We start from the raw sequence: 28,000 nt of genomic DNA, 5'->3' as shown, positions 1-28,000 counted from the left end.
GACTAAAACCCTTCTAAACTGGCACCCCTATCAACTGGCATCCCCACAGACTATTGCTGGTTTAGACTGAAATGAGAGTGGAAAGGGCTACAGAAACAGAGTTTCTGGTTATATTTTTGTGTCGTCTACAAAAGCGTAAGTAAATGTCAATGGAGAAATATTCAATAACCCATCAATTGGCATCGATTTTTAATTCCATTCATCATTAATCACTAGTAGGGTCTTATTTTAATGCCGGGTTGCGGTTTATAGGGTAGCCGGTTGAAGCTGTCAAAACTAGTTCACTGTACAGCATTATTTACTGGATTGTCGAAAGTGGTGCTCTGGAGAAAGGAAGCATCCTGGTCTCTACAGGAGAATGAGGCAGATAAAACCAACCAAGCAACTTTGTCTGTTTATTTCAAATATATCTTACACCAAGTGCAATTTTTAGTAGAATGCATACCAAGTTGGTATGTAGTAGCAATACTCGTAATAAAAACATACGAGTAGCGTCCCTTGATTTATTGGAAACAACAAACCGAGGGGCCTGTGTATTACAGGTTGTGCCGTTCCGTTCAAACCTCTTTGAATAGAAATGGGAAGAGTAAACAATACTGCTGTCGGACACGAATCTTGACAGACAGATTGTAAACAAGAAGCCATAATAATAACAGTCTGTTATAAAACATTTTATAAACATATTTTCACATCTCACCACTTTCCAAAACTTCGACAAAATCAGTAGCCGTGCATTGTACGACAGAAACCACCAACAAATTTCATCATCAGAAACAAAAACAATCCACTGCTATCATCAGCCACACATCTTAACTCAAATAAAATTATAATTGGACGATGCATTATCAGCTGTCCCATTATCTCCGGATTTTTAAAGTTCATCAACATATGACGAAAAGATGTGGCTTGAGTTGGTCACACTAAATCTATGCTGGTTCATAAGGAATCACTCATTCCCTCTACAGTTCGCTGCATCATCTTGAACTGGACCACTGCTTCTGTCACTGTAATTACAAGTTACGTTTTAAGAGACTGTAAAGGGGTTCTATTTTTTTTGTATCGGGAGCACTGAAAGCAACAATTTGTACCATTCCAATTTTGGTTTCTGCAATTCCTCTAAAAACCAAGTTTTAGATGACATCACTAATCGCAAAGGGCTTTTGTAATCAAGCATATTTTGCGATTAGTGGCATCATCAAACATTGCAGAGGACAACATACTTGAACATGCAACAACATACAATAACATGCAACAACAAAATACCACAATATGTAACAAAATACCATAACATGTAACAACATGCAGTAATATACAACAACATACAATAACATGCAACAACATACAATAACATGCAACAACATACAATAACATGCAACAACATACAATAACATGCAACAACATACAATAACATGCAACAACAAAATACCACAATATGTAACAAAATACCATAACATGTAACAAAATACCATAACATGTAACAACATGCAGTAATATACAACAACATACAATAACATGCAACAAAATACAATTACATGCAACAAAATACAAAACATGCAAAAAATTACAAAACATGCAACACATTACAAAACATGCAACACATTACAATAACATACAGGAACATGCGTTGGTGTTTCTGTTGAAGTGGGGGCATTCCAATCCTAATATAAGCCTATTTGTACTTACCGAAAGGGGGACAACAAAACAATATGTTGCCCGCTGAAACACAGTTTTGGAAAGGGAGACAGGAGCTTTGACAATGAGCATTGTTCGACACGGTCACTGGAATACACTCTAATGTTTTTAAAGCTTGTAATTTAGTAATTCCCTTAGCCGCTTCGACTAACGTATTGCCATTTGATGCGTGAATTGTTGAACGTGGTTGAGTCACTGGTGAACCACGAGCAATATAGGGTCGTCCACCCAACACTTGAGAAGATGCTGCTTTACCACCAGATATTTTCACAATGTCTTTAAGTACCTGTAGATTAGAGCTAGCTGATGGCGTGGTTTCCTGAAACGAAACCCCTACAGGGGACAGCTGTGATCCGTACCCTGAACTCACTTGACTCGGTGCCATTGGATACTGCCCTACACTTCCCGAGTTTGGATTCGAAGGCACAGATCCTCTACGAAAGGCATAGCCACCATTTTCGCTTAACACATAAGATCTGGGATTGCCTGGCCGCGAGGGTTCGACAAGAATTTCACCAGGTTTTTGGACTGTAGGCTTTTCACTAGCAACAGATGAAGCTGGGTCTGTTGCATTGAATTTGTCCACCGGTGTATGGATAATCTCCGTAGGTGCTGAATTATTCCCCTTTGTTATTCTGTAGACAACTCCATCATCAATAGTATAATTTCCATTCAGTGGTTTGGGGACTTCTGTACTGGAAACGGAAACTTTGTATACTTCCGACGTCGGAGACGTAACGGAATGGACGTATGTAATTGGTTCTCTTACAACGGAAGAAATATGCATCTCGGTATTTGAAGAGGAAGTCGCTGAACCAGGGTTGTATCTTGTTCCTGCGTCCTGCTTAGGAATGACGTTCATTCCGTGGTATTGATGCGTCTGTGCAGCTTGAGGAGTGTCGTGTCGTCGTGGATCGTATCCTTTATTTTGTTGCACTTGCGTCTGAGAAGCAGCTTGGTACGAATGTGGAACGGAAGCTGCCGATGCGACCATTGCTCTTTGGTATGAGTCGTATTGCGAACCTGTGAGCGGAGTGTGTGAATCGCGCTGTTGTCGCGGTTGATCATACATCGACTGGCTTTGATGTCGCGGTTGTTGTCGCGGTTGGTCATACGTTGACTGGCTTTGTTGTCGCGGTTGGTCATACACCGACTGGCTTTGTTGTCGCGGTTGATCATACACCGACTGGCTTTGTTGTCGAGGTTGGTCATACATTGACTGGCTTTGTTGTCGCGGTTGATCATACATTGACTGGCTTTGTTGTTGCGGTTGATCATACACATTAGAATTACTAGCTGCAGTAGATTTCTTGACTTGCACTGGTATATTATTCATTCTATCCGCTTTAGCCTTTCGTGGATCGGCTACGGTATAGGTAATAGTACCGTCTGCGTTTTCCTGCATCGACAATACGACCAATTCTCCTGTAGCGTTTGTGGTCGATTGGCCCTTTGGCCCAGTGGTTGGGTGTTGATAGGGCTGCCTTGGACTTTGAGCACTGTTGGAACTTAATGCTCGTACTTGTGGTTCTTGATAGGGTTGTCTTAGGACTTGAGCACTGTTAACATTTGGTGTTCGCACTTCTTGCCGTTGCACTTGTTGTGGTTGATAGGGTTGTCTCGGGATTTGAGCACTGTTAGCACTTGGTGCTCGCACCTCAGTTCGTTGTACTTGTGGTTGTTGGTTCACCAATCTTCCAGAATCACGGGGTGCTTGCGGAGGAGCTCTAACTCGATCAGAATACGTGTCTGGAATTGCTACACCTGACCCAGCGTTGCTGCTGACTGGTTGATGAGCGTTCTGGTAATGCGTTGTGGGTTCTGGTCGTACTCTTACACGATCTGCTGTGTGATCAACGTATCTAGGCTGCGCTCGGGTTACTTCAGGTTGTTGAATTCTTCGTACTCGCATTTCAGTCGGTGTGGCAGAGTCGGGTATGGTATATTGAATGGGGTACGGTCGACTGTCAGCATGTCTCGATGGTAGAGGGGCTGGTTCATGTCGAGTATGACCCATATCTGATAAGATTTTCCCGAGTCGTCGGGCTTGAGTTCCTTCATTTCTAATTGGACGAGTTTGATATCTGTCATTTCGTGGAGGATAAGGCTCGCCTTGTGATCGACCGTATGGGTCACCAGTATTTCTGGCTGCGACAGGTTGCTGTGGTGCATGAACACGGTCTCTTGGTTGGGTAATTGGATCTCTTTGTCTTTCGGGACGCCACGGTGGGTCGGGATTTGTGTTTACAGTTCTCCTGTTGTCAGTGAGTCTCTCCAAAGGCGTGAAGCCTGGGGATTGTGGAGACAGGGGCTTAAACATATTTCTCGGTCGAAAAGGAATTCTCGCATTATTTTGATGTGTCACAGGTCTTGGAGCTTCTTCCTTGTATCGACGAGCCTCGGCTTTTGCTGGTGGGGAAGGAATTACGGAACCCGTTCTTTGGTATCCTTGCACTCGTCCGGCATCACTTGACCTAGTACGCTGTGGTACAGGCGCTTGATTCCTTCGCTTCTGAGCAACTAATATTCCATGAGAATCCAATCGCACGATATCACCGTGTGGCGAAAACTGATTACTGACTCTTAAATTCATTGACGATGGATGAGACGCGAGAGAGTGAACTTCCTGACGCTCTGATTTTGTGGTCTGATTCGCCGAAGAGTTACCTTTTCCTGAATTTGACACTTCCGCCATAAAAACCAGTCGTAAACGAAGTGGGTCCTCACCGCCAGCTCTGAGCGGTTGAATGTTCTCCGTACGTCCATCTCCGCCAATGGTTCTCCCGCCATTTTCAAGAATATGTTTTTGGACGTCTGTAAGTTGCCCGTTCAATGTTCCATCATGGCCGACAGACGTGTATGAAGATCCTGGATATCCTTGCGAAATCTGACGCTGTGTTGTTACATCGAAACAGGTCAGACCTGAAAAGAAAAGAGAGGAATAGGTGAAATGGGTCATAGTGGCAGCGCCAGCCTTCCGAGACTGTGGGTACAAATTAGGGACAGACTGGCTTAATGGGGATAGATTAAAAATGTGGCAGCTCTGTGGAAGCGTATAGGCAAGAGCCTCCAACTGAGCCTCTGAAAGAGTTCTCCCAAAGATATTTGTGAAAAAAGNGTATTGATAAATTGGTGCCTTCATACAAATATTTTGGGGTAAAAACATACAAAAATTATAGAGCAATATAGAAATACCACTGTTAAAATAGTGCTCAATACATCAATTGTAGAGCGATATAGAAATACCACTGTTAAAATAGTGCTCAATACATCAATTGTAGAGTGATATAGAAATACCACTGTTAAAATAGTGCTCAATACATCAATTGTAGAGTGATATAAAAGTACCACTGTTATAATAGTGCCCAATACATCAATTGTAGACAGATATAGAAATACCACTGTTAAAATAGTGCCCAATACATCAATTGTAGAGAGATATAGAAACACCACTGTTAAAATAGAGCTCAATACATCAATTGTACAGAGATATAGAAATACCACTGTTAAAATAGTGCCCAATACATTAATTGTAGAGAGCTATAGAAATACCACTGTTAAAATAGTGCCCAATACATTAATTGTAGAGAGATATAGAAATACCACTGTTAAAATAGTGCTCAATACATCAATTGTAGAGCGATATAGAAATACCACTGTTTAAATAGTGTTCAATACATCAATTGTAGAGAGATATAGAATTGCCACTGTTAAAATAGTGCCCAATACATCAATTGTAGAGTGATATAGAAATACCACTGTTTAAATAGTGTTCAATACATCAATTGTAGAGTTGTAGAGAGATATAGAATTGCCACTGTTAAAATAGTGCCCAATACATCAATTGTAGAGTGATATAGAAATACCACTGTTTAAATAGTGTTCAATACATCAATTGTAGAGAGATATAGAATTGCCACTGTTAAAATAGTGCCCAATACATCAATTGTAGAGAGATATAGAAATACCACTGTTAAAATAGAGCTCAATACATCAATTGTAGAGAGATATAGAATTGCCACTGTTAAAATAGTGCCCAATACATCAATTGTAGAGTGATATAAAAATACCACTGTTATAATAGTGCCCAATACATCAATTGTAGACAGATATAGAAATACCACTGTTAAAATAGTGCTCAATACATCAATTGTAGAGTGATATAGAAATACCACTGTTAAAATAGTGCTCAATACATCAATTGTAGAGAGATATAGAAATAGCACTGTTAAAATAGTGCTCAATACATCAATTGTAAAGAGATATAGAAATACCACTGTTGAAATAGTGCTCAATATATCAATTGTAGAGAGATATAGAAATACCACTGTTGAAATAGAGCTCAATACATCAATTGCAGAGAGATATAGAAATACCACTGTTAAAATAGTGCTCAATATATCAATTGTAGAGTGATATAGAAATACCACTGTTAAAATAGTGTTCAATATGTCAATTATAGAGTAATATAGAAATACCACTGTTAAAATAGTGTTCAATATATCAATTATAGAGTGATATAGAAATACCACTGTTAAAATAGTGTTCAATATATCAATTATAGAGTGATATAGAAATACCACTGTTAAAAAAGTGCTCAATACATCAAATGTAGAGCGATATAGAAATATCACTGTTAATATAGTGTTCAATACATCAATTCTAGAGCTATATAGAAATAATACTGTTAAAATAGTGCTCAATACATCAATTGTAGAGCGATATAGAAATACCACTGTTAAAATAGTGCTCAATACATCAATTGTAGAGCTATATAGAAATAACTCTGCCTTCATACAAATATTTTAGTGTGAAAACATACAAAACTTGTAGAGTGATATAGAAATACCAAGGCTAAGAGAGATATAGAAATACCACTGTTAAAATAGTGTTTAATACATCAATTGTAGAGAGATATCGAAATTCCACTGTTAAAACAATACTCAATACATCAATTGTGTATTAAGATTTCAGAACCTGAAACATGTAGTGGAATATATTGTAAAATATGAATGAACCCAAGTCATTCATATCTCAAAACCGAGAAAACTTATTTATTGCCGTAAACTTTGTTCAGGGCCCAAAGTCGAATGTATATCAGGCTATTTTAACAAAATCTAACACGAGTTCCTCTATTTATATATTTTTAAGATTTGTGATTTATGAATGAACTTTTTGTCCGTGTTGCCCTGTTTTTACAATTTTCTCTTCGTTTGCAGCATTATTACCCAATCACAAATTTGTAATTTTATAAATCCGGATGAACTCAAGAAAATGTAGTTATATTCCTTGAGGGTATTTTAATGAGGTTTTCTAAGTGTGTATCGGGTACACCTATAGCTTCCATTTGTACAGCCGAACTGTGGAGGTTGCAAAATTCCATGATTATATTATTAAGTTCCAATTTTATTCATTTTGAATATAAGTTATATACAAGTCTTCAGAAGTACTAGAAATGAACTAAAATCGCATAATCCCTTTAAATATATCTCAAACTAGAAATTTCACTTTCTACATCTATATTCCTTTTTATATAGGGCGGAATCTCGAAAAAAGACTAGTCGTCATTTTAACCTTCAAACATAGATAATTCTGTACACACATGCATTTGACGGAGCAAATTTCGACGGCTAAAAAAATCCCATTTCGGAGATTAAGATGCGATTGGTAAGATTTAAGATTTTAGGATTTCCAATAATTAACTTAGATAATGACTTCAATCAAAAATATATATACTCCATCCGAATTTTATCCAAATACTCATTAATACTTACATATTATAAGTGTAAAATGAAAATCAAATCCATTTCGGTTTGTGACTCTGATCATAATTCCTGTTTTTACCACGATCCTACAGGCCTGGTAGATATCCTAATCGTTTACATGACATGTTCAACATCACCTTCATCATTAGACTACATAATTCACATGTTAACTGACATTACCATAAAAACAAGCCAGAGACAAAATTAGCCCTCACTCTACCAGGGCTTGGCATACCTCAATTTTCAACTGACTATAAATTATCAAGAGTGACATGGCAGTTTCTTTTACTTTAGGCGCCATGACGGTTTTTAACTGGAATTTAATTGTCAATTTATAAGAGTTGTCTCGTGATCCAGTCTTTCGTGCATTGAACGAAGTTGCTAGAGGGCTGATTGATAGAGCCTACTTAAAGGAACGCCGGTGAAGAGCTTCCTACAAAACATACAGTCAAAACTTGTGTGCACTTAACAATTCTTGGAAGAATCCGTAGACTGAATCTATGCTCGGGCGCATACGAAACTACATAGGGTCCTTACATGGAACGCAGTTCACAGCCGTAAGTTTTTAAAAGGCTATGATATTTCAACAAAGCCTTCAAATCACTTTTAAAGCCATTTCTAAAACTTCATGTGATTTTAAGGCTTAGTTTAAATATTATAACCCTATCAAAATTCGACTTATAAAGTCGAAAAAGCGATTCAAAATGGTGGTGAAATATGTTCGTGCGTGTTTTTTCCATGTAAGAACAACACGTTTCGTTTGGAGCCAACGATGATCAGAGTGATTCATCAATCAACAGTCACTTAGCATTTACCCAAAAGACAATTTTTAAAACAAATTTCACTTCTTATCAACAACAGCCGTCGAATCTGTGACCCTGCAATCACATACATCTATTAGAGTACAGAACTCCATTTCATTTCAATTCATTAGTACAATGTCAGCAGAAAGGAAGAGAAGCTCTTGATGATTTTATAAACCCAATGTAGAGCAGAAAACTAGATTTTATCCATAAACCAGCTTAATATAGATATGTCTATGGAAAAGATGGTAACCGTTTGAAGTCTCCCCGACCCCTCGCCCGAAAAAACTTTTTGCCCCTGTAATCTATAGCAGTGGAAAGTGAAATTCCTTTATTTTTTTATTTCATTAGCCCAATCTAAAGCAGGGCATTGGATCGTAAAAATCCATCATTATTCATTGATAAACTAGCATACTGTGGTTTTAAGTTATGCAAATAGGTGACAGAGATGTCAAAATAAACCTGTAACAATATAAAGACGTTTAGTATCTGAAAGATAGATTATGATGATAAAACTAGGCTATATATACTCATAACAGCCCTGTAACCCATAATGAGTAATAAGTGATCAGAATTTGAAAAGTGTAAAGTTATGATGTCTACTGCATTTCCTTATACATTGACGTACAATTTATTCTTTTGTATGAGCAATTAGATGCTTGTTTTCCTTCTTCCTGTTAAAGTATAGAGCTTTCCTTTTTATTTCAATAGAACAGTTCAATAGACCAATGATGTATAGCGCTTTCCTTTTTATTTCAATAAAACAGTTCAATAGACCAATGATGTATAGCGCTTTCCTTTTTAGTTCAATAGAACAGTTCATTAGACCAATGATGTATAGCGCTTTCCTTTTTAGTTCAATAGAACAGTTCATTAGACCAATGATGTATAGCGCTTTCCCTTTAAGTTCAATAGAACAGTTCAATAGACCAATGATGTATAGCGCTTTCCTTTTTAGTTCAATAGAACAGTTCATTAGACCAATGATGTATAGCGCTTTCCTTTTTAGTTCAATAGAACAGTTCATTAGACCAATGATGTATAGCACTTTCCTTTTTAGTTCAATAGAACAGTTCATTAGACCAATGATGTATAGCGCTTTCCTTTTTAGTTCAATAGAACAGTTCAATAGACCAATGATGTATAGCGCTTTCCTTTTTAGTTCAATAGAACAGTTCAATAGACCAATGATGTATAGCGCTTTCCTTTTTAGTTCAATAGAACAGTTCATTAGACCAATGATGTATAGCGCTTTCCTTTTTAGTTCAATAGAACAGTTCAATAGACCAATGATGTATAGCGCTTTCCTTTTTAGTTCAATAGAACAGTTCATTAGACCAATGATGTATAGCGCTTTCCTTTTTAGTTCAATAGAACAGTTCAATAGACCAATGATGTATAGCACTTTCCTTTTTAGTTCAATAGAACAGTTCAATAGACCAATGGGGTATCGAGCTTTCCCTTTAAGTTCATAAGAACAGTTCAATAGACCAATGATGTATAGCGCTTTCCTTTTGAGTTAAATAGAACAGTTCAATAGACCAATGATGTAAAACGCTTTCCTTTTGAGTTAAATAGAACAGTTCAATAGACCAATTACGTATCGAGCTTTCCCTTTAAGTTCAATAGAACAGTTCAATAGACCAATGATGTATAGCGCTTTCCTTTTTAGTTCAATAGAACAGTTCATTAGACCAATTAGGTATCGAGCTTTCCCTTTAAGTTCAATAGAACAGTTCAATAGACCAATGATGTATAGCGCTTTCCTTTTGAGTTAAATAGAACAGTTCAATAGACCAATGATGTATAGCACTTTCCTTTTAAGTTCAATAGAACAGTTCAATAGACCAATTAGGTATCGAGCTTTCCCTTTAAGTTCAATAGAACAGTTCAATAGACCAATGATGTAAAACGCTTTCCTTTTGAGTTAAATAGAACAGTTCAATAGACCAATGAGTTGTATAGTTTTCCTTTTGAGTTCAATAGAACAGTACAATAGACCAATTCAATAGACCAATGAGGTATAGAGCTTTTTATTTTTGAGTTCAATAGAACAGTTCAATAGATCACTGAGTTGTATAGTTTTCCTTTTGGATATAGAGCTTTTCAATGTAATTTTATTAGACCAACAACAATTTCATTTCATGACAGTACAGAGCACTTCCATTTTATTTCAGGAGACTGTATCCCTCGCATAAACAAGGAAGCAGGCGGTGGCGTTAATGAAAAGTTACGAGAAATTAAGTGAAGTTCTAGATCAGGCTATGTATTCTCGAAACGCTGTTAGCTCTAGGATGTCCTAGATTCTTATCTTCTAACATTGATTCGAGAATACGAGGCCAGGGGTTTTCAGCCTTTTTCTTTTTATTACTCCTTTCAGGACCCTTGATCAATCGCACTACCCCTACCCCTATAAATTTTGACTTTTAAGCCAGACTACAAAGCACCTCATTACCCCACAAAACTTTCAGAATTACCCCAGGGTGAAAATCCCTGCTTTAGATATATCTATATTTAAAAAGGAAACTGTGTGACAACAGTTGAAGGACGGTGAATCTTGATTTATGAGAAAATCTCATTTTTAGTCATTTTTAGAACACGATCATGTCCTCAATGACTTCGTTTAACAATGGGTTCGACATACATTTCGAGATACTTTTTAAATTTTCACTGTGACTCATCGGAGTAGATTTGGATAGGGAATACACAATTGCCAAAAGGGATTAAGGGTGGGGGCAGACAGCACCGGGCATTTAAGAACTCGATGATACAACATTTGAAACTGCTGATCTGTTAATCTGTTAGCATATTATATAGAAAGTAAAGCTCCATTCATTTTATTTCCTGTCCACATGTAGTTAGGCCAAGCGTTCTCGGTGTGAAAGAGATTGCGCGTATATTAAGGAAAGATCACGAAAAAAGTAAGGATTTGTTGGGTGCAGGCCCAGAAAGGGGGTGGGGTGGTGACTAATACACTTGCTCGAGATCCTGAATGTGGTAATTCAAGGGAAAATGGTTGAGAACTCCGGAGTTAGGCAGTTAAGCCCAACGCAGACGAGGAACATTTTAAGCGAACAATCGTAAAAATTTTGTTTCGATCATTTTTTTCACCGTCTGCGGATTACAGAAACACGAACAAAAATGTTCGTGAGAATTGTTCGTGAAATCAAACATGTTTGATTTTTTAAAGTTGTTTGCCTCCCGAACAATTCTTTGTTCGCCGTCTGCGTTAACGACGAACATTAGCGTCGAACATTTATCGACGAAAGACCAATCAGCGATCGAAGCCAGACCACATGACACTCATAATGGCGACGTCCAGTGAATCCACCAAGACAAAATTTTGGACTGTGGAGAAGGAGCAGATTTTAGTAGATATGTGGTCGCAATCTGCCTGTTTGTTTATGATTTCTTCGCCCGACTATTCAGATAGGAACAAGAAGTACGCTGCGATGCAAGAAATAGCACAAGCCCTGGAAACAACTGGTAAATTTACAAGGTTCCCGAACACACCCTGCTCTTTACAACGTTGAATCCAGGTACGGACCCAAATGCTCCTAATTCGCCGTCTTTTTTTAAATTAATAAAATAGCTAACCCAATTTTACATAATCTTCCATTTTGAGGTCATGTGATTTTCCGTGACACTGGCGTATTGTTCCAATTTTCAATGTTTGTCGTCTGCGGATAACGGAAAACAAATATATTTGTTCGATGTTCTTGTTCGTCGACAGAAATGTTCCTCGTCTGCGTTGGGCTTTAATGTTAATAGTTGTCATTGCAGAATAAATGATTCCACGAACAAAACAAGGTAGACGAGGAAGAGAAGAGAAGAAAAAAATTAGCATGGTATGCTTCAAGCGCGACACCCGTCACTACTACAATAGTCAAAATCATCAAATACAACCAGATCAATTCATGCCTAACCAAACAAATCAGACAAAATCCCGGACAGTTGTCAGTCTATTCCCTTTTCACATAGTACCTGCAATGTCGCCATGGAGTCAAACATTAATGTCCACAGTGACAAAAAACTGTAATTGACACAATAGCATCAGAGGGGAGGGTACATTCTTATGGGCGAATGATCCATGTCCGACCAGATGACATGACAATGATAAGAGAAAGTTAACGAACGCAACATTTTTTTTTTTTTTCTAATCCAAGGGGAATAACTCATAATAAGAAACTTTCCAACATGGCGACTACCATTGCAGTACGAACTCGTAAGAGTCGAAAAAGTGAGCTATTACTTTGATTACTCTCTCCTTTACTAATAGTGGTGGCCCAGGGGTTCCTCACCGAATACTAGACATTAAATACCTAGAAATATCAGCCCTAAGATACACCGGTCGCAAATGATTTACAATTACATCATAGGAAGGAAGAAGAATTAAGGCATAAAATTGTAGTCCATTATTTAATGTGACCCCTACCTACTAATACTAGAACTAGGATTAATACATCATAGGTATGCAGTCATCCAGCCTGCCAGCAGAGCTCAGTTTCAGTCATCATATCCAGAATATTTTGAGTGTCATGGAAGGCAGAAACTTAGCTCAGCTGGTAAAGTAGATAAACCACAATGGGATACAGACAGTTGCTCACCAGATAATTGCTATCAAAGAAATGAGAAATAGGACAATTGCTCATCACAAATTTATATATTCAATGTTTACTACTTCTTTGATCATTAATAATCATCCTATTTTTATTACTAAAAATACCAACCACTATACCCATTCGAATATTGACTATTTCAGGTGACAATGTGGCATATAGTGAAATGGCATTACGACAGAATGCGTCCATATTAGAATATTGTCGAACATCAATGGCCTGTTTAGGTGGAGCATCTGCAGGAATTTTAGGTCTAACTGGTCTCTATGGATTTGCTTTTTATTTTATCACATCTATTTTATTTTCTGTAAGTATTCTTGGTTTTACGTTCCAATAATTTTACAGATTCAAGAGTCTGTGTTAAAGATCTCATTCTGCGTGGTGTCAACTGTCTTCTACCTCAGATGCAAAATTGGATTGTCATTGCACACTGCATGGCATTGGCTGTCTTCATTAATTAATTTCAATCCATGAAAATTTCTTTTTTTGCACACTGTATAGTGTTACTTGTCCTCATTAGACCAATATTGTGCACAGAAAGAAACATTATCCTTTGTCCTTAACAAATTACTGTTATTGAACATTGAAGACATTACCCATTTTCATTATGTCAATCAGGTACAGAGTTTGATTTATATTTATGAACATTGTCTTTCAGGTTATGGTGCTAATCAAGGCAGGATCTCGATGGAATAATTTCTTTGTATCAAGAAAGATTCTCTTTACAAATGGTTTACTTGGAGCTTTATTTGTATCCTTTAAAACAATTCTACATCTTAGAATGAACATAAAATTGGCCAATAAGAGCATATAAGAATTTTAAAATGATTCTTTGATTGAGAAGAACTCGGAAGTATGGATGGTTTTTTCGAGGATGGGGGGAAGTGTTAATTCTTGAAATATAAGTCATCATTATCCAGTCTGCAGTGAGTGGACATCTGACCTAGTCAAGCATGTGATTACTTGTCAGAACCAGTCTGGACCAAGTGTGCAATACGAGCTATGGTATATCAAACAATGTAATATCAAGGTATCAGATATATGAAGAGGCCTTCTCTGTCACATATACAACGGAAGCTTTTTATAATATTCAATATTCCGGAGCGTTGTAAAAATTTCGTCTGTGTACCTTCTGAGTTACTGCTCATTGTTCGTATGATATCTTCCTTAACTGTATCTTGTAGACATATGTTTTATCTTGGACGTATCCTTTTAATATCAAATCATTATAACAGGTAGTGTATTCAGTTTGCTGCTAAAATATGTCCTTACAGTCAACATTAGAAAAGATCTAGATAGACCTATATCTTACTCCATGGCAATCTTGAGTACCGTCACAAATCTCGATGAAACTATATCACACCTACCCAAGCAAATAAGAGGAAATAAAAATTCTGTGAAGAGTAACAAATCTAGATAGGCCATATCATACCCAAGCAAATGCCTATGCTAGTGCACGATAGTCGACCCATCGTCATCTCTCACCCCCTAATACCCAGCAATCATAAGTAAACATTCTGTTTTACCTAAGCATAAATCACTTCTACAGTGGAAGGGCCATGAGAAATAAAGTATGATATTTACCAAGTATATGCTTACCCTACTAGCCTTGATTTATTGTCATCTTTGGCACCTGATGTCTCTCAGTCTCTGAGTTTTTCAACTTTGCCAGTCATGTCTAGAAAATAGGGCCAAATCAACACCCCTGGTTTACATAGCTGTGGTTTGTTTTCTATCATATTTTTTCTTAACACCTATTAGATTTTTATACGGAATGGTCCATGTTTACTAGCATCTTTATCATCTTCATCAAACTAGGAATTAGTCTTCAGTATCTAGTGGCATTATCATGATTCAAATCATCCTCCCATAACTATAGCCTACATGATGTTATTATCATCTGTTTTGATAAGTGACACAGAACAGATTTTTTATGTTGGGCAGGAACTCATTCTATGATCTATTTTGCAATGATTAGTAGGGCTGGGTATCAATTAAAAATTCTAAATAAATCATCTAATTATTTAACCATTTTATTGTTCATAATTCCAGCTACATGCATCACTTAGTTAGAAGGAAGATCTAACAACCAGTTCGTCTACAAACATGTTTATTTTATCAATCTCCATTTTCCAGATCTTTATTTCTATTAATCTTATAGACAAAGGATCCAGATAATCAATATTAAAGTTATTTGACATCACCTTCATGTCAATTTGTTATTTGATTGTAGACGTATGACATAGATTTTCAACCTGAATATGTTAGGGTTATAGCTGAATTCCACAAGCTATTCAGTTGAGCTCAATGTGTGGTACATTGTATATCTGATTTGTAAAGAATTGAAATGAATAAATTAAATGAATGGTGTACATAATATTATCTTGATGTGCAATAAAATTCATTTGTGTATCTGTGTATTGTATTTGTTTCCTGTTTGTGGGCAATATTCTTAGGCGGAGCAGGGATCACACCCTATTTAATTCACGTTTGAAAGCAGCAGTCCGTAACTACATCGAGTCAAATATCGTAAAAGTGGATACCGTTTGAACTCTAGAGGATTTGTGACTCCTAGACCGTAGTTACTGCCCTGTGATTGCCACCGGCATAAAAAAAAAAAGAGATACGAGATATAATGGCATCTTTCCATATTTTTTAATAATAATAATATAAATGGACATTTGTTGCTTCGGATTACAAAAAAGAAACCCAACTCAAATACAAAATAGTTCAAATTTGCATAGCTTTCTTTTCATTAATAGTATTGCGTTGAAACTGGCCATCTTCACAATGTCAAGCTATTAGAACTGCGTCTGATATCTTGACTGCAATAGTCACCTTTCTTGTATCACAGAATACTGCATTACGTACAATCCAATCAAATCGCTACAATCTGTGACACAAAAAAGATTGCTTTTTGCTATTTCAGTCAAGGTATAGGACGAAGTTTGCAGTACCTTGACCATTGTGAAGATGCGGTACGGCTTATTATGCAGGATTGTCGCTACAGTAGAAAGTAGGGCTCCATGTACTTCGCCTATTTGCAGCTTTAAAGTAAAATATGGCAATTCGACAACACAATCAAAATCTTATCGGGTTTATCTACACTACGAATCATTTCATTGCTCTCTCAATTTGTGAAATTATGTCTTTTTCTTGGAAGGGTTTCTTTTTTCGTTTTCGCTCTATAGCGTTCTTAACATGTTCTTGTATATCGTCTAGAATGGCACAATATTCAGGGCTACCGTTTCTCATAGCGTGGGCCTTCCTTAACACATTTTTCTGTCCACTTTTCAACTCCCTGAAAAAAAGAAACAAATCTAATATTTTACATCATATATAACTGTATGGGATACACCAGCCGAATTATTCAGTCTTAGGTTTGGTAGAGTTGACAGATGAGGTACTAGAAATTGAATTGAATGCAGCATTACATATCATCCTTTTCCCCGAAGGTCTATAGGGTTTAATCCCGGCATAGGTGGAGATGAAACTTTCGGATCTTTCGACCTTTCCCCTTGGCACGTCGGATGGGATGACATGGAAAAAGCGTCTAGTCGTTAGGACGGAACAATAAACCGAGTCCGCGTATGCTATAGGCTGTGTACGTTAAAGATCCCATGATAGTTGGAAATCGAAAAAGAGCAGGCTAATGCTGCTGTCCTTGAAAAATTATCTCCTTAATTAGCCTACACGGTGCAGAAAAGTAGGACGTAAAACTGTATTCATTTAAATTTTTTTTTTTGCCGACTTAATCTTATTGTTATATGATGATCGGTCATTGAATAAAAGTTGACCTATCTGGAATTTGGAACGGATAACCAGATTTGGAAGCATTCACGCCAACTGCAGGTAGACGCTGGAGTCAAAGTAATACAGGGTGTCATATTTTCTTGCTACGATAAAAATTGGAGGGGGGAGTTATAAGTTTTGGGAGAAATTTTTGACCGTCGGCGAAAAGATAATTCTACAAGCCGCATCAGACAGCAGATATGATTCACTTACACTATATCAATTTCATCGCTTTCATCTGCATCCAACCTTTCCATTAACAGTCCTAAAGCTCCTTGTGATAGTGGTAGATTCATGGCCTGTAAAATACAAAAAATAAATTATCCATGTTCAGAATCAAGTATAGCCTATATCGCTCTTGTATGCACATGATATATATTTCTATGAGGCCAAAATTTATGGGTAATGAGAATATTTACTAACCTGTTATATTTTGACAATCGAAAAATAATGTTATGTTGGATACTGGGCGTGCTAAGGGGGCATCAAGCTTTATTACAAACTGTGTGTAATACTTTAACATCCTTAGGCACTTTTCTTATATCACGGAAGTTAGATTGCCTGTATTCAAACATTCAACCTAATCAAAACACTGCATTTACGAACATACAAAAATGACCAATGTTGTGAAACTTTCAGACGCAGTAATACATCATGAAGATGTACAAACATACAAAAACACCGTTTCTCACCTGAAACGCCTTCATCAGTTCTTGTCGAGTAATAGTCCCACTTTTATCAGCGTCAAGCACAAAGAATAGATCAGTTAACCTTAGTTTCTTCTGTCTCATGAATTCAAACAGAACCATACACGGGTCGTAGGAATCCAGTGCCGCTTCCGGCTTCTCCGTGTCAGTATTATGCAAATTATTTCCATGTAGAACTTTGATTGGTCGATCGTCGTATAATTCTGCTAAACATTTCATAAACGTGCCATTCACTGGAATTTCCTGAAAATTAAACAACGACACTTGTTCGTCTCAATCTAGCGCCCTGGTTCCAATCCTGGGGTGTTTCAGAATGTTTTGAATTCCCATTGTTTTGGGGTGTGATAAGATTTGATTGATTGCTCTGGGAATGTTATGGCTGGAAAGGTTGGGAACCAAGCTCAACAAAACGTCTGGACAATTCGAATGAACAAACTTATAACCAAAGGTTATATTGTATCTTTCAAATGTTTTCGAGTCGCTGTTGGAAAACTACCTACAATCACCTTCCTCCCCTCAACTTTTCACACGACCTACACCCCCCCCCCCCCCTCCTACTCTAGCTTCTACCTCACGACTTACCGTCAAATCAATCTCGTTGATAGCACAGTCTGGTGATTGTTTGATAGCAGTTAGCATAGCTATGGCTCCTCGAGTTGTTATTGGGTTGGATGACAGCTGGAAATAAAAATAATTTACTTGCTTCAATTACGATCTAGAGTTCAATTATCTCTTCTTATAACCATTAATTGATGTCACGTATTATCTTGTATCATGATGTATTCTGCCCAAATAGGGCGAACAATACAATAAATATCTATCTATCTTTTATTGAATATGTGTTCAAAAACTTAGACGCTCGGATAGTCCTAACTAGAGAAGGTTTAGGTAGCCGTTGTAAGTACCCAGATAAGTGGTCCGGAACATCTGCCTCTATTCCAGCCTCTTATGGATATTGATATAGCTATCAGAGGCTGGAATAGAGACAGATGTTTCGGTCTACTAGATAAGAAGCTCAGATATTCCCGACAAGCGCTAGTCTTGAACGTATTGTTTAGGGGTTAGGATAGTCCTAGCTATCGCCTGGCAAAGAGACTCGGTATAGCCCGGACTACCGGCTAGCTTAAAAACTCGGGTATTCCCGGCTACATGAGCAATGAGCGATTTGGGGATTCGGTGGAGTTTCTATGAGAGAAGGGGGCCACAAAGGTATCAAGAGGGTCAACAGACAGGACTTTCAATGAAATGGAAGTGGATTGGCGTGGTCTGGATTCAAGATCACTCACCTTAATATTGCGTAAAGTTTCGTTTTTAACTAGAGCATTAACAAGTGGTTTAAGAGCTATGAAGTCGATTCGGTTACAAGTTAAATCTAAGTTTTTTAAAACTCGGTTTTCCTGTAGACAATGTTCTAACGCCTTACATCCCTCTCTACCTAGACCATTCCACGATAGATTCATATTCTCCAGCGTTGCATTCTCCTACAATTCAAAAAATATATGTCAAACTAAATCCCTAACCCAGGAGTGAAAACCAATTCTACTGAAATTTGCTGTCAATTGTACTTTTAGGTTGTCAGAACGGGGCTATAAGATTGTATTAAATTTGTCTACCAATGGCAATCAAATTCAAGATGCTATATACATGTACTGCAGATATATACTCACCGCCAATCCGTCACAGAAGGCCTTGGCCCCTCTCTTTCTGATGCCATTCCAACTCAGATCTAAAGACTTGAGATACATATTGTCTCCTGGAATATAATTTCAAAAGTTTAAATCCTAATCATAAACACAAAATCCATCAAGCATACAGTTTATGATTAAATGTGTCCTCTCACCATAATTGGTTATATAAATCCGAACTTACAGCCCAACTGCCAAGAGAGTTGCGTTTGAAACTTATGATCGCTATTCTTATGTATTCGGAGGTTTGTAAATACAATGATTTGATTGGATTTTACGCTAGTTAATACAGACAATCAGAACCTCGACAGAAAGACACTATTAAGACATTATGGCTTATTGTTTAAAGGCTTTCTATAGATTGGCTGTATTTGCTGGCTTACAATCCAATAAAATCGCTGTATTCCTTGATACAAGAATAGTGGCTATTGAAGTCAAGGAATAAGACAAAATTCGTAATAGCTTGACATTGTGAAGATTGCCATAAAATGGGTGTCTCAAATGCAAGAAAACTTCATTATAGTAACCCCCTGTATAGAACACTGTCGTCTGACATTGCATTTTAGATTATGCGCCCTTTTCTTTCGTTCTGAATGAAGTTCGATAACTCTACTTACCTATCATTGAGCCTAGAATTATCGCCCCTGCTTCATCAATACCACAGTAACTTAAACTTATCTCCCTTAGAGATTTATTGCACTACAATAAAAACGAATCAAAGTTTTACGTTATATTTTTCTGAACCATAGTGCACTTGGGCACTATGCAACGTTCCATGGGCGCAATATACCAGATCAGGGTTTTTTTTGCCCATTCTCAAATGTCCATGGTCGTCAAACTACAATGATGCAGTCTGTATGCAAATGGGTGTCGCTAATCTCTTGGGGGCTTCTTGAGCACAGTTGATAATTTTAAAAACAAACGTTCCTTCCTTTATTGGTCAACAATGACACATACAACATTTCAATCATTTTGAAATATGCTTAATCTATGGTGGCTTAAAAAGGCAAAACCGTGCAAGTGGCCACTATCAGCTACCATACTTGTGAATTAAGACTGTATTGTTTGTACCTACTTTGAGGAGGTTGACCAACTGTTTTATATTTAAAACCGACAATTTGTTACCTGCAAACGAAATTATTAAAGATTATAGACTACGATTGTACACTCTACGATGCATTTGGTATTTCAACATATTTTTTCATATTAATATTGCATGCTCCCATTATAGCGGTAATGAACGCTATAGTTCAATAATCTTAAGCTTATCTTAATCTATATTCAGTGAACGAATTAAGTTATCCTATTAACGTGATAGATATTTCTAATAATGTTTCTTGGGCAGTGGCTCAACTAGTTGGGGACCCATGAACTTAAGCGGGTCGGAGACCCTCTCCAGGGCATTTATTTTTAACATAAATGCTCTCTTGCACTCCGAGACCCCTCTGTAAGTCAATTTAATGCTTGTTAATGGACAATTTGGAGATTAGGACTTAGTGCAACCAGTCCCTATGGTAGTTGAGCCACTGATTATAGGCTTGGGGGGGGGGGGGGGCAAGCCCATGACCTAATGGTAAAAGTAAAACTAATTTGACTATTTGGTCGTAATATTGCAGACCACATCATCCCATGTAAATTAAACCATGAAATGGGCCAGTAAAAAATTACCAGATAAATCTAGAGTCTGTAACGTTCTGTTCCTCTCTAAAGATTCCAGGATCATTCCAGTACCATCTGAACTCAGTTTACAGTATTTTAATTCCTGAAATAGTGGTTTAAAATACAATGTATTAGTTCTGAACAAAGCATTTGATTGGTTAAATCCTTCTTGGACAAATAACTTATCGTTTTTATAATGTCTACAGATCCATGTAACAAATCGAAACGAAAATATTTGTCACCGTTGTATGCACGTGCATATAGATAACCTTTTACTCTATGACCTTATAATATTTAAAATGCACGTACATGAAACGTGTAGAAAAGAGTCCTGCATCATGTTCTCGTATCGCTAAAGTATTGTACAACATTTTCGGCATTTACAGCTGTACACACTGACAACGGCAACATGTTGAAAAACCAATGTTGACGAACTGTTGTCGCCGTGATTTGACAGATCCAAATTTTTTTTGCGCAATTTGATGTGATACCGAGATGTTACCCAACATATTGCCGAAAATGTTGTCAGTGTGTACAGTACTTAAGTAAACTGGGAATACATGTATACATATACATAACCGATGACCCTTGACCCTTTGACCCTGTAACCTTACCAGTTTGACTATTCCGTCATTTCTCTTCAACATTTCACCAACACTCCTGGCGCCATCTTTACACAAAATATTTCTGGATAGATCTAATTCAGCGAAATCGTCTGTTTTCTAGTTATATATAAAAACAATAATGTGTATTTGACTAGATATTTGGCGAGGGCATAAAATGTTATCAAAAAAACAAGACCCAGTGTGCTTGTCTGTGTTGGTTCACCTTCACAATGTCAGGGATATTACGAAATTTGTCTTATACCTTGACTACAATAGTCACTGTTCTTGTATCACGGAATGAAGCGATTTGATTGGATTGTACGCCAGCGAACACAGCCAATCAGAGCTAAAAAAGACAAAAAGGCTGTAAACATACACGATACAAGAAAGGTGGCTATTGCAGTCAAGATATTAGACACAGTTAGTAAAAACTTAACATTTGCGAAGAAGTTGTTTGTTAAATGCTAAGAATGCCCTCGAAAGCCGAACATCGGAAAGGAATGGGCCATAGGAACAGGTTGAACAAAGTCCGCGGGTCCCCACTTCTGAGGGGACTGCAGCCCTAGAAAATAAATGCAGGAGTCCATATGTTAAAAAAACAAATGTTAATACCCCCCCCCCTCCCCCTGGTCAAGTTGAGCCACCGGGGCACTGGATTACTTACCGATAACAATACACAAAGAGAATGGATATCTTTCCTTGGTAATAATCTATCACTGAGGTTCAATGTGGGTGAATTTAGTTGATCTCTGATACATCTTAACGATCTTTGTCCTCTTTTACTGCAAATATCCCTGTACAGATCCTCAACAGAGTATACATAGCTCCCTTCGTCTTTAGCTGGTTCGTCTAAAAGTTTTATCAGAAAAGTGTTTTATTCTCTATCATGCCCGTGGATAGATTTGATATCCAAGTAAGATATCCGAAGGGGCAAGTAATATATCTGGAGGGGCAAGTAATATATCTGGAGGGGCAAGTAATATATCCGGAGGGGCAAGTAATATATCTGGAAGAGCAAGTAATATATCCGGAGGGGCAATGCAATTTGACACAAAAATAAGATGTAAATGGTCCGTTTCTTTTTTTCTACAGATTTCTACACTTGTAGCTTAGTAAGGACATCTTTTACTGAACGGAGGATTTGATTGGTTAACTTTTACAAGTAGAACAGAAATGAGTCAGATTGTGGACGGCATTGGCAAGAATCATCCGCAAAAAAAAAAATGGTGAATACTAAGAAAAGCTGTGATTCTGCTCTCAAATAATCAAATGATCGGGATATCATTTATCTAAAAAAAATAACAAAAAACTGACCTTCAAATATGTCGTCGTCATCAGTATAATTGTCGGCTATTTGGTTACAAATCCCAGTGAAAACGATCTCCTGATTTTTAGTTTGTTCATCTACTCTGGACGAATTTGTTTTCTTCGCCGCCAACAAGCTGCTGAAAGGTGACTGTGAGTTGAAAGACGGTTTCGAGAACCTGGATGCAGTATCCACTGCGTATTTATTCATCGTACGGCACTTATTGATATTACCAATGAATCGAGCAGATTCTAATCCTGATAGCTTGATATTTCCAAGAAAGCGAGCAGAATCCAGTCCTGCTTGCTTGATATTTCCAACAAAGCGAGCAGATTCACCACTAGGTAGCTCTCTGGGTTTCTCTTCCGCGCTGGGAATTCTTGGTAATGCTACGGTCCAGTTCCTCAAAGTTTCGCCCTGTCCATTGCTCTGCGCATTGGATGATTTCTCTCGTCGTGATCTAACTTGCTTGAAATATTTCACCGTACACATAGGATTACGAAACCCTTTGAAAGATTTGATACCTTCCGTCATTTTGTTTAATTCTGGACGTTCCATTTTGAACGAGTGTACATTAGATAATAGCTATTTTTGTTAGAGACGGGGAGACGATCAAATTTGACACTACAACAATCTTTTCAGGGCTAATCTACTTAGCGGATAGGGTCCATTTAATAATCCCGTCCCCACAAAATATCTTAATCCTTTCAAGGTTAATGAGATAATACCCCCTAATTTCTGATAATCCTGTATGTCTATTACAGGCGTAAATGACACGGGTGGGGTAAAGGGGCTGAGGCAAGGCCGGCTCAGCCTCTTTTCAGGCACTCGGTCCCCCCCCGTACAGCTCTGGATATGGGTACTGTCCCTTTATTTGCTTAAGGGCATAGCGATGGGAATTGTTTTGAGTAAAAAAAAAATGGGATATGAGGATTAATGAGATTTGCCATGTAAGCTCTGGAATTTCGTTGAACTTAAGAGAGTCATATCAAAATATATATAGAAGAAGAAAACTTTAGCTTTTGCATTTCATCATTGTCTTGGGTTGTTAAAATTTTTCTTGGAGCAACGACGCTAAATTAAGGCGGATTTTAATAAGGATATTATTGAACCCTAATCGAACGCAAAATACTTCTTACGGTGCCATTTGTGACAGTTTTGTCAAGCAACATTGATTGACCAATCAAATCTAGATTTCCATAGTTACAACCAATCAAAATTAAACAAGTATTAGCCTCATTTTTTTAGCTTTATTATTATCATTTTTGCCAATCTCAGAATCGATCACCTCTGAAAATGCTGAATCAAATAAAGTTTTAAATTGTTAAGGGTTAAATAATACGTAGTTCAAGAATTGTATATAAAATTCACATTGGTCGGTTTGTCTTCTCTGGTCGATTGTGCATATTTGCATCGGTCAGTTTGACTTCCTGGCCGAGAGTGTCGGAGATTGATTTAAACTTCAAAGTAACGTGGGACTTGCTGAAATCTTGATTTTTGAAGTTTCAGTTGAACGTAGAATGGTTATACCAATTTGTATTTAGAAATATATCGCTAAAAGTAACATTTATGTTGAAATCGTGAAATTTGCCTTCTTAACTATACAAAATTTTGACTTGAAAATGTAGAGTTTATTAGCAACCGTAACCCGGAATTTCCCCACATTTCCGGTACAAGAACCTTGATTAACAAGACAGATTCTTCATTAGGTGTTTCATAGTATGACAATAGTTTATGAAAAAGAATTACATATTTGACGAACGAAAGTGGTTCTGACACGTCATTTTGTCGGTTGGATTTAACTTCTTTCACAGATACCTAATAAAATGCCGAAAAAGCCTGCCAGAAACGCCTTTTATTTCTATATGAAGGAGCTGGAACCTTCTTTGCGAAAGGAGGGAAGAGTGTTTCCGAATGGCATGGCAGATGTTGTGCCTGTTGCACATCCCAGATGGAAATCCCTGCCTGAAAGTGAGAAAGACAGATTTGAGAGCATGGCGAAAGAGTATAAGGCAAGAATGAGAGGGGTGGAAGGGGACAAACACAAGATGGACAATATTGGTAACATTATCAGCAAACGGGTGAATGTCAATGAAGTAAATGACAAGAGAAGACAAAGAGAGAGAAGGGAAGTCACAGCCAAATGGACAGGAAAAGACATTACTGAAGAAAAATTCTATTTTATTGATTTTCAGATTCTCTGCAAAACTCAAAATGGAGACTATTTACCTTGTGAAATGGCAATAATTGAATACTCATTAGCTCGCGGAATTATTAAGAAATTCCACCGATTTATCGAACCGGGTCAAATACCAACGGGCTATCGTTACGGTTGTATGAACAGCAGCGAAGAAACTCATCAGATTCCCATAGAAAACTTTGAAAAGGCTGACAGCAACTACACAGGCATTTGTATTCAGATCGAAAACTTTATTAACCCTAATGGAGAGTTGCCAGAGTATCCTCCGTTTTACTGTGTGTTTACGGTTCGTGATAAAGTGGAGTATTGTCTAGAATGGCTACATGACAGGAGTCGTTTAGGACGGGTTAGTAGAACTAAGAAAGTTCACTGTGTTGAAGACTTGTTGATGGATCTCTATGTACATGGCAATGGACCTAAAATTTCCCAGAGTGGCTGTTTGGATGTGTTAACTAGCCACCATTGGGACTATACTTCTAAAACACGTTGTGAATTCCATGAAGAGTTGGAGTGTAAATTTTGTTCGTTGGCTATCGTTCAAAGACTCGCTTACGCAATTTCCGATTCTTTAGCAGTTCTATATCAGATTCGATTAACAGATAAACATTTGCCGTCGACAGCAGACGAAGATATTCCATGCGTCACTCTACCTCCAACCCCAATTTATCCAGATCGAAGATACGAACCTCCGCGTCACGAATCTAGGAGTGTCATGTCTCATGGGCGGGGACAACGTAATGAGGCATCACGCCCCACTCCACAATCTAGAGTCGTGGTAGATGATGATGATGATGACATTGATGATGAAGAAGAGATGAAGACAAGTTTACGAAGACCCAATGTAGCACCGATGGGATATGGTGATGGAAATCCATGGCATACTGTTGGAAAACAAACTGGAAATTCTGTTTCTGGAGCAGGGTGGCCATCTTTAGGAAGTTCAAAACCTGGAAATGTCAATCCTAAAACTCCTTCATCTTGGCAAAATGGACTAGGACCAGGAGCTGGTGTAAATGACAAAATTTTTGGTCAATCAAATATTCCATTACAGAGAGATATGATAGCACCAGGTGCCAACAGTGGTCAAATGGCTCCAAGAATGCCAACATCTTCCATTAGAGCCATGATGCGTCCATTAGGACCTCAGTCCACTGGAATACAGAGTCCAGGATTTTCAATGCGAGGAGTGCAAATGACAGGAAGGATGCCATCATCCCTGGGAATGGCTGGGCGTGGCAGCAATTTAATGGGTGGGTCCGTCCGACCCCCTGTAGGAAGAGGATATGCTCCCCCAGGAATGCTCAAAATGCAGAATCAGTTAAGAAATACTTCAATAAGTGATGAATAACTTCTCCATCCAAGTCTGTGATAGTTTCAGTAACATATCTTAATTTTAGGAAATCAAAAAACATTGTTTTGATAAATTTCAAATACTGATACCTTGATTTTAGTTTAAATCAAGAAGCAAACCAGTTTTTACGAAGCCAAGCGACCTGTGTGTGTTTCTTCAAAATATATTTGTCTTCAATGTGAAATTTTATTTGGAGAAAATTTTAATTGTAAGATTTTTTGTGATATGGAACCCAGGCTGTCTGATGTTAATCAAGGTTTCATGCTTTCCTGGAATCAAGACTGATTTCATCGACACTGCCTTTCCTGGAATAAAATATCTTGCTTTTAAATGATACTTCTCCCTGAATTATGATTATAAAACCAAAGTGCTCTTATTCAAATATTATATAGTCGGACAGAGTTATTTATACAACGAGTGTAAATGAAATATAAAGTCCTGAACTCCAAGTAATAAAAGTAAAAGTGTATGACGTTAACGTTGTATGACTTCACTTAGCAACGGGCAGTACACCGGCTGCTCAGGTATATATTACGTTAGTGTTTGGCCAGTAAACCAGCCGCTAGGGTTGAAAGGGTTAACTCCCATGTAGAGCATAATGTAATTATATGATGTCACTTTGTATCTGCCATTTTACCCACCACACTGGTATATATTGCGTAATTATGTGGTTATTATTTTGAGGTAATATATAGTGAGCAAAGATATTTCTGCACTCTTCAATCTGATTCAAAACTGAAACATTAGTTTGGCTCAAGGAGTGATAACCCCAATATAAAGCCTCGAGGTGTGTGTTGGATGCCAGATTATCAATACAGTAGAAAATGTTTAAAGTGTATTGTGCCGACCCGAACCACATATATTCATGTCTTCTATTTTCTACTGTATCGATTGTTGCGCGCCAGATATCATACTTTGCCTATTCACTGCTTAAGTCAGACAGTTCAATAACTACATTTAACTAATTATAAAATATACTTCTAGATGTTATGTATGTTAATATATTCGCTCAACTTTAAGTTGCCATGACAATCGCCATATTTATCTGACTGGTGTAGATCCAATTAACATTTGTTTTTTTACTAAAAAGATAGTCTGCAGAGATACTGTATGGTTAGAATATAAAAATGTTTGATATGTATGTAAGCATTGTAGTGCTTGTGTTTTGAATACCCCTGATGAGTATACATTATTAAATAACTGTCCGCTTTAAGTTTTTCTGTATGTTTATTACCAGTATAAATTAAAAATAGACCAAATTTTCGTTCCGTTTTTTTTATTAGCTTTTATTTTGAATATAGCTACTTCAGTTTGGGTCTAATGACAGCCCTTGTGAGAGTTCATCAAATTAACCTTTTGCTGGAGAGGGAAGAAATTTGATTGGTTAAAGCAAACGTCATTGAGTCAGGTCAAAAGTAATTTGATGAATTTTCTAGAGGGCTGTCATTAGACCCTAACCTGAATTGGCTAAAAAAAAAAACGGAACGAGAGTTTGGTCTGATGTTATATTTTCATAATATTTAGTGCTACAAGTAGTGGTCTAGTCATTTAGTTCTAGTTTCACATATTTATTTAGATCTTGCATATAACCTGATGCCAATTTGAAACTTGGCTTTTCAGCTGTGTTGATTTCTGTCACATTTTCCATTAGAACAATGATGTTAAACCTTATTCCATTTCTTATATTTAAACTCTTATATTAAACTTCCAATATGATATACTGGTCAACGTGTATTAAAACTTTATTTTTCTTTTCATAGTTTTTTTTTCTTCATAAAATCAACCCAAGATTTAAATCATTTGGAAGCTTTTCAAT

The 28,000-nt window shown here is 37.3% G+C and overlaps 4 protein-coding genes across 4 annotated transcripts; 2 read left to right on the top strand and 2 right to left on the bottom strand.

Moving 5' to 3' along the window:
• Positions 1-936: 936 nt before the first annotated feature.
• LOTGIDRAFT_158316 (hypothetical protein) lies at positions 937-4,651 on the bottom strand (the record flags this gene model as incomplete). The annotated part of the gene is made up of 2 exons (XM_009051027.1): positions 937-1,004; positions 1,684-4,651. 2 exons carry the CDS (start codon positions 4,649-4,651, stop codon positions 937-939), a joined length of 3,036 nt encoding a protein of 1,011 aa, XP_009049275.1.
• Positions 4,652-12,457: 7,806 nt separating this feature from the next.
• On the top strand, positions 12,458-15,293 carry LOTGIDRAFT_231007 (hypothetical protein; the record flags this gene model as incomplete). Its single annotated transcript, XM_009051026.1, has 5 exons — positions 12,458-12,500; positions 13,023-13,186; positions 13,538-13,630; positions 14,064-14,083; positions 14,641-15,293. 5 exons carry the CDS (start codon positions 12,458-12,460, stop codon positions 14,669-14,671), a joined length of 351 nt encoding a protein of 116 aa, XP_009049274.1. The 3' UTR covers positions 14,672-15,293.
• A 3,230-nt stretch (positions 15,294-18,523) lies between these two features.
• LOTGIDRAFT_112947 (hypothetical protein) lies at positions 18,524-21,426 on the bottom strand (the record flags this gene model as incomplete). The annotated part of the gene is made up of 3 exons (XM_009051025.1): positions 18,524-18,859; positions 19,046-19,111; positions 21,337-21,426. Coding segments are annotated over 3 exons (492 nt in total), but the record flags the coding sequence as incomplete, so codon positions are not given.
• Positions 21,427-24,459: 3,033 nt separating this feature from the next.
• On the top strand, positions 24,460-26,181 carry LOTGIDRAFT_158312 (hypothetical protein; the record flags this gene model as incomplete). Its single annotated transcript, XM_009051024.1, has 1 exon — positions 24,460-26,181. The coding sequence occupies one exon, from the start codon at positions 24,460-24,462 to the stop codon at positions 26,179-26,181; it is 1,722 nt and encodes a 573-aa protein (XP_009049272.1).
• Between the last annotated feature and the right edge of the window lie 1,819 nt (positions 26,182-28,000).

Source organism: Lottia gigantea (genome assembly GCF_000327385.1).
Source record: "Lottia gigantea unplaced genomic scaffold LOTGIsca_16, whole genome shotgun sequence".
NCBI lineage: Eukaryota > Metazoa > Mollusca > Gastropoda > Lottiidae > Lottia > Lottia gigantea.
Note: the sequence above shows the minus strand (reverse complement) of the source record. Positions and strands in the feature narration are given on the sequence as shown.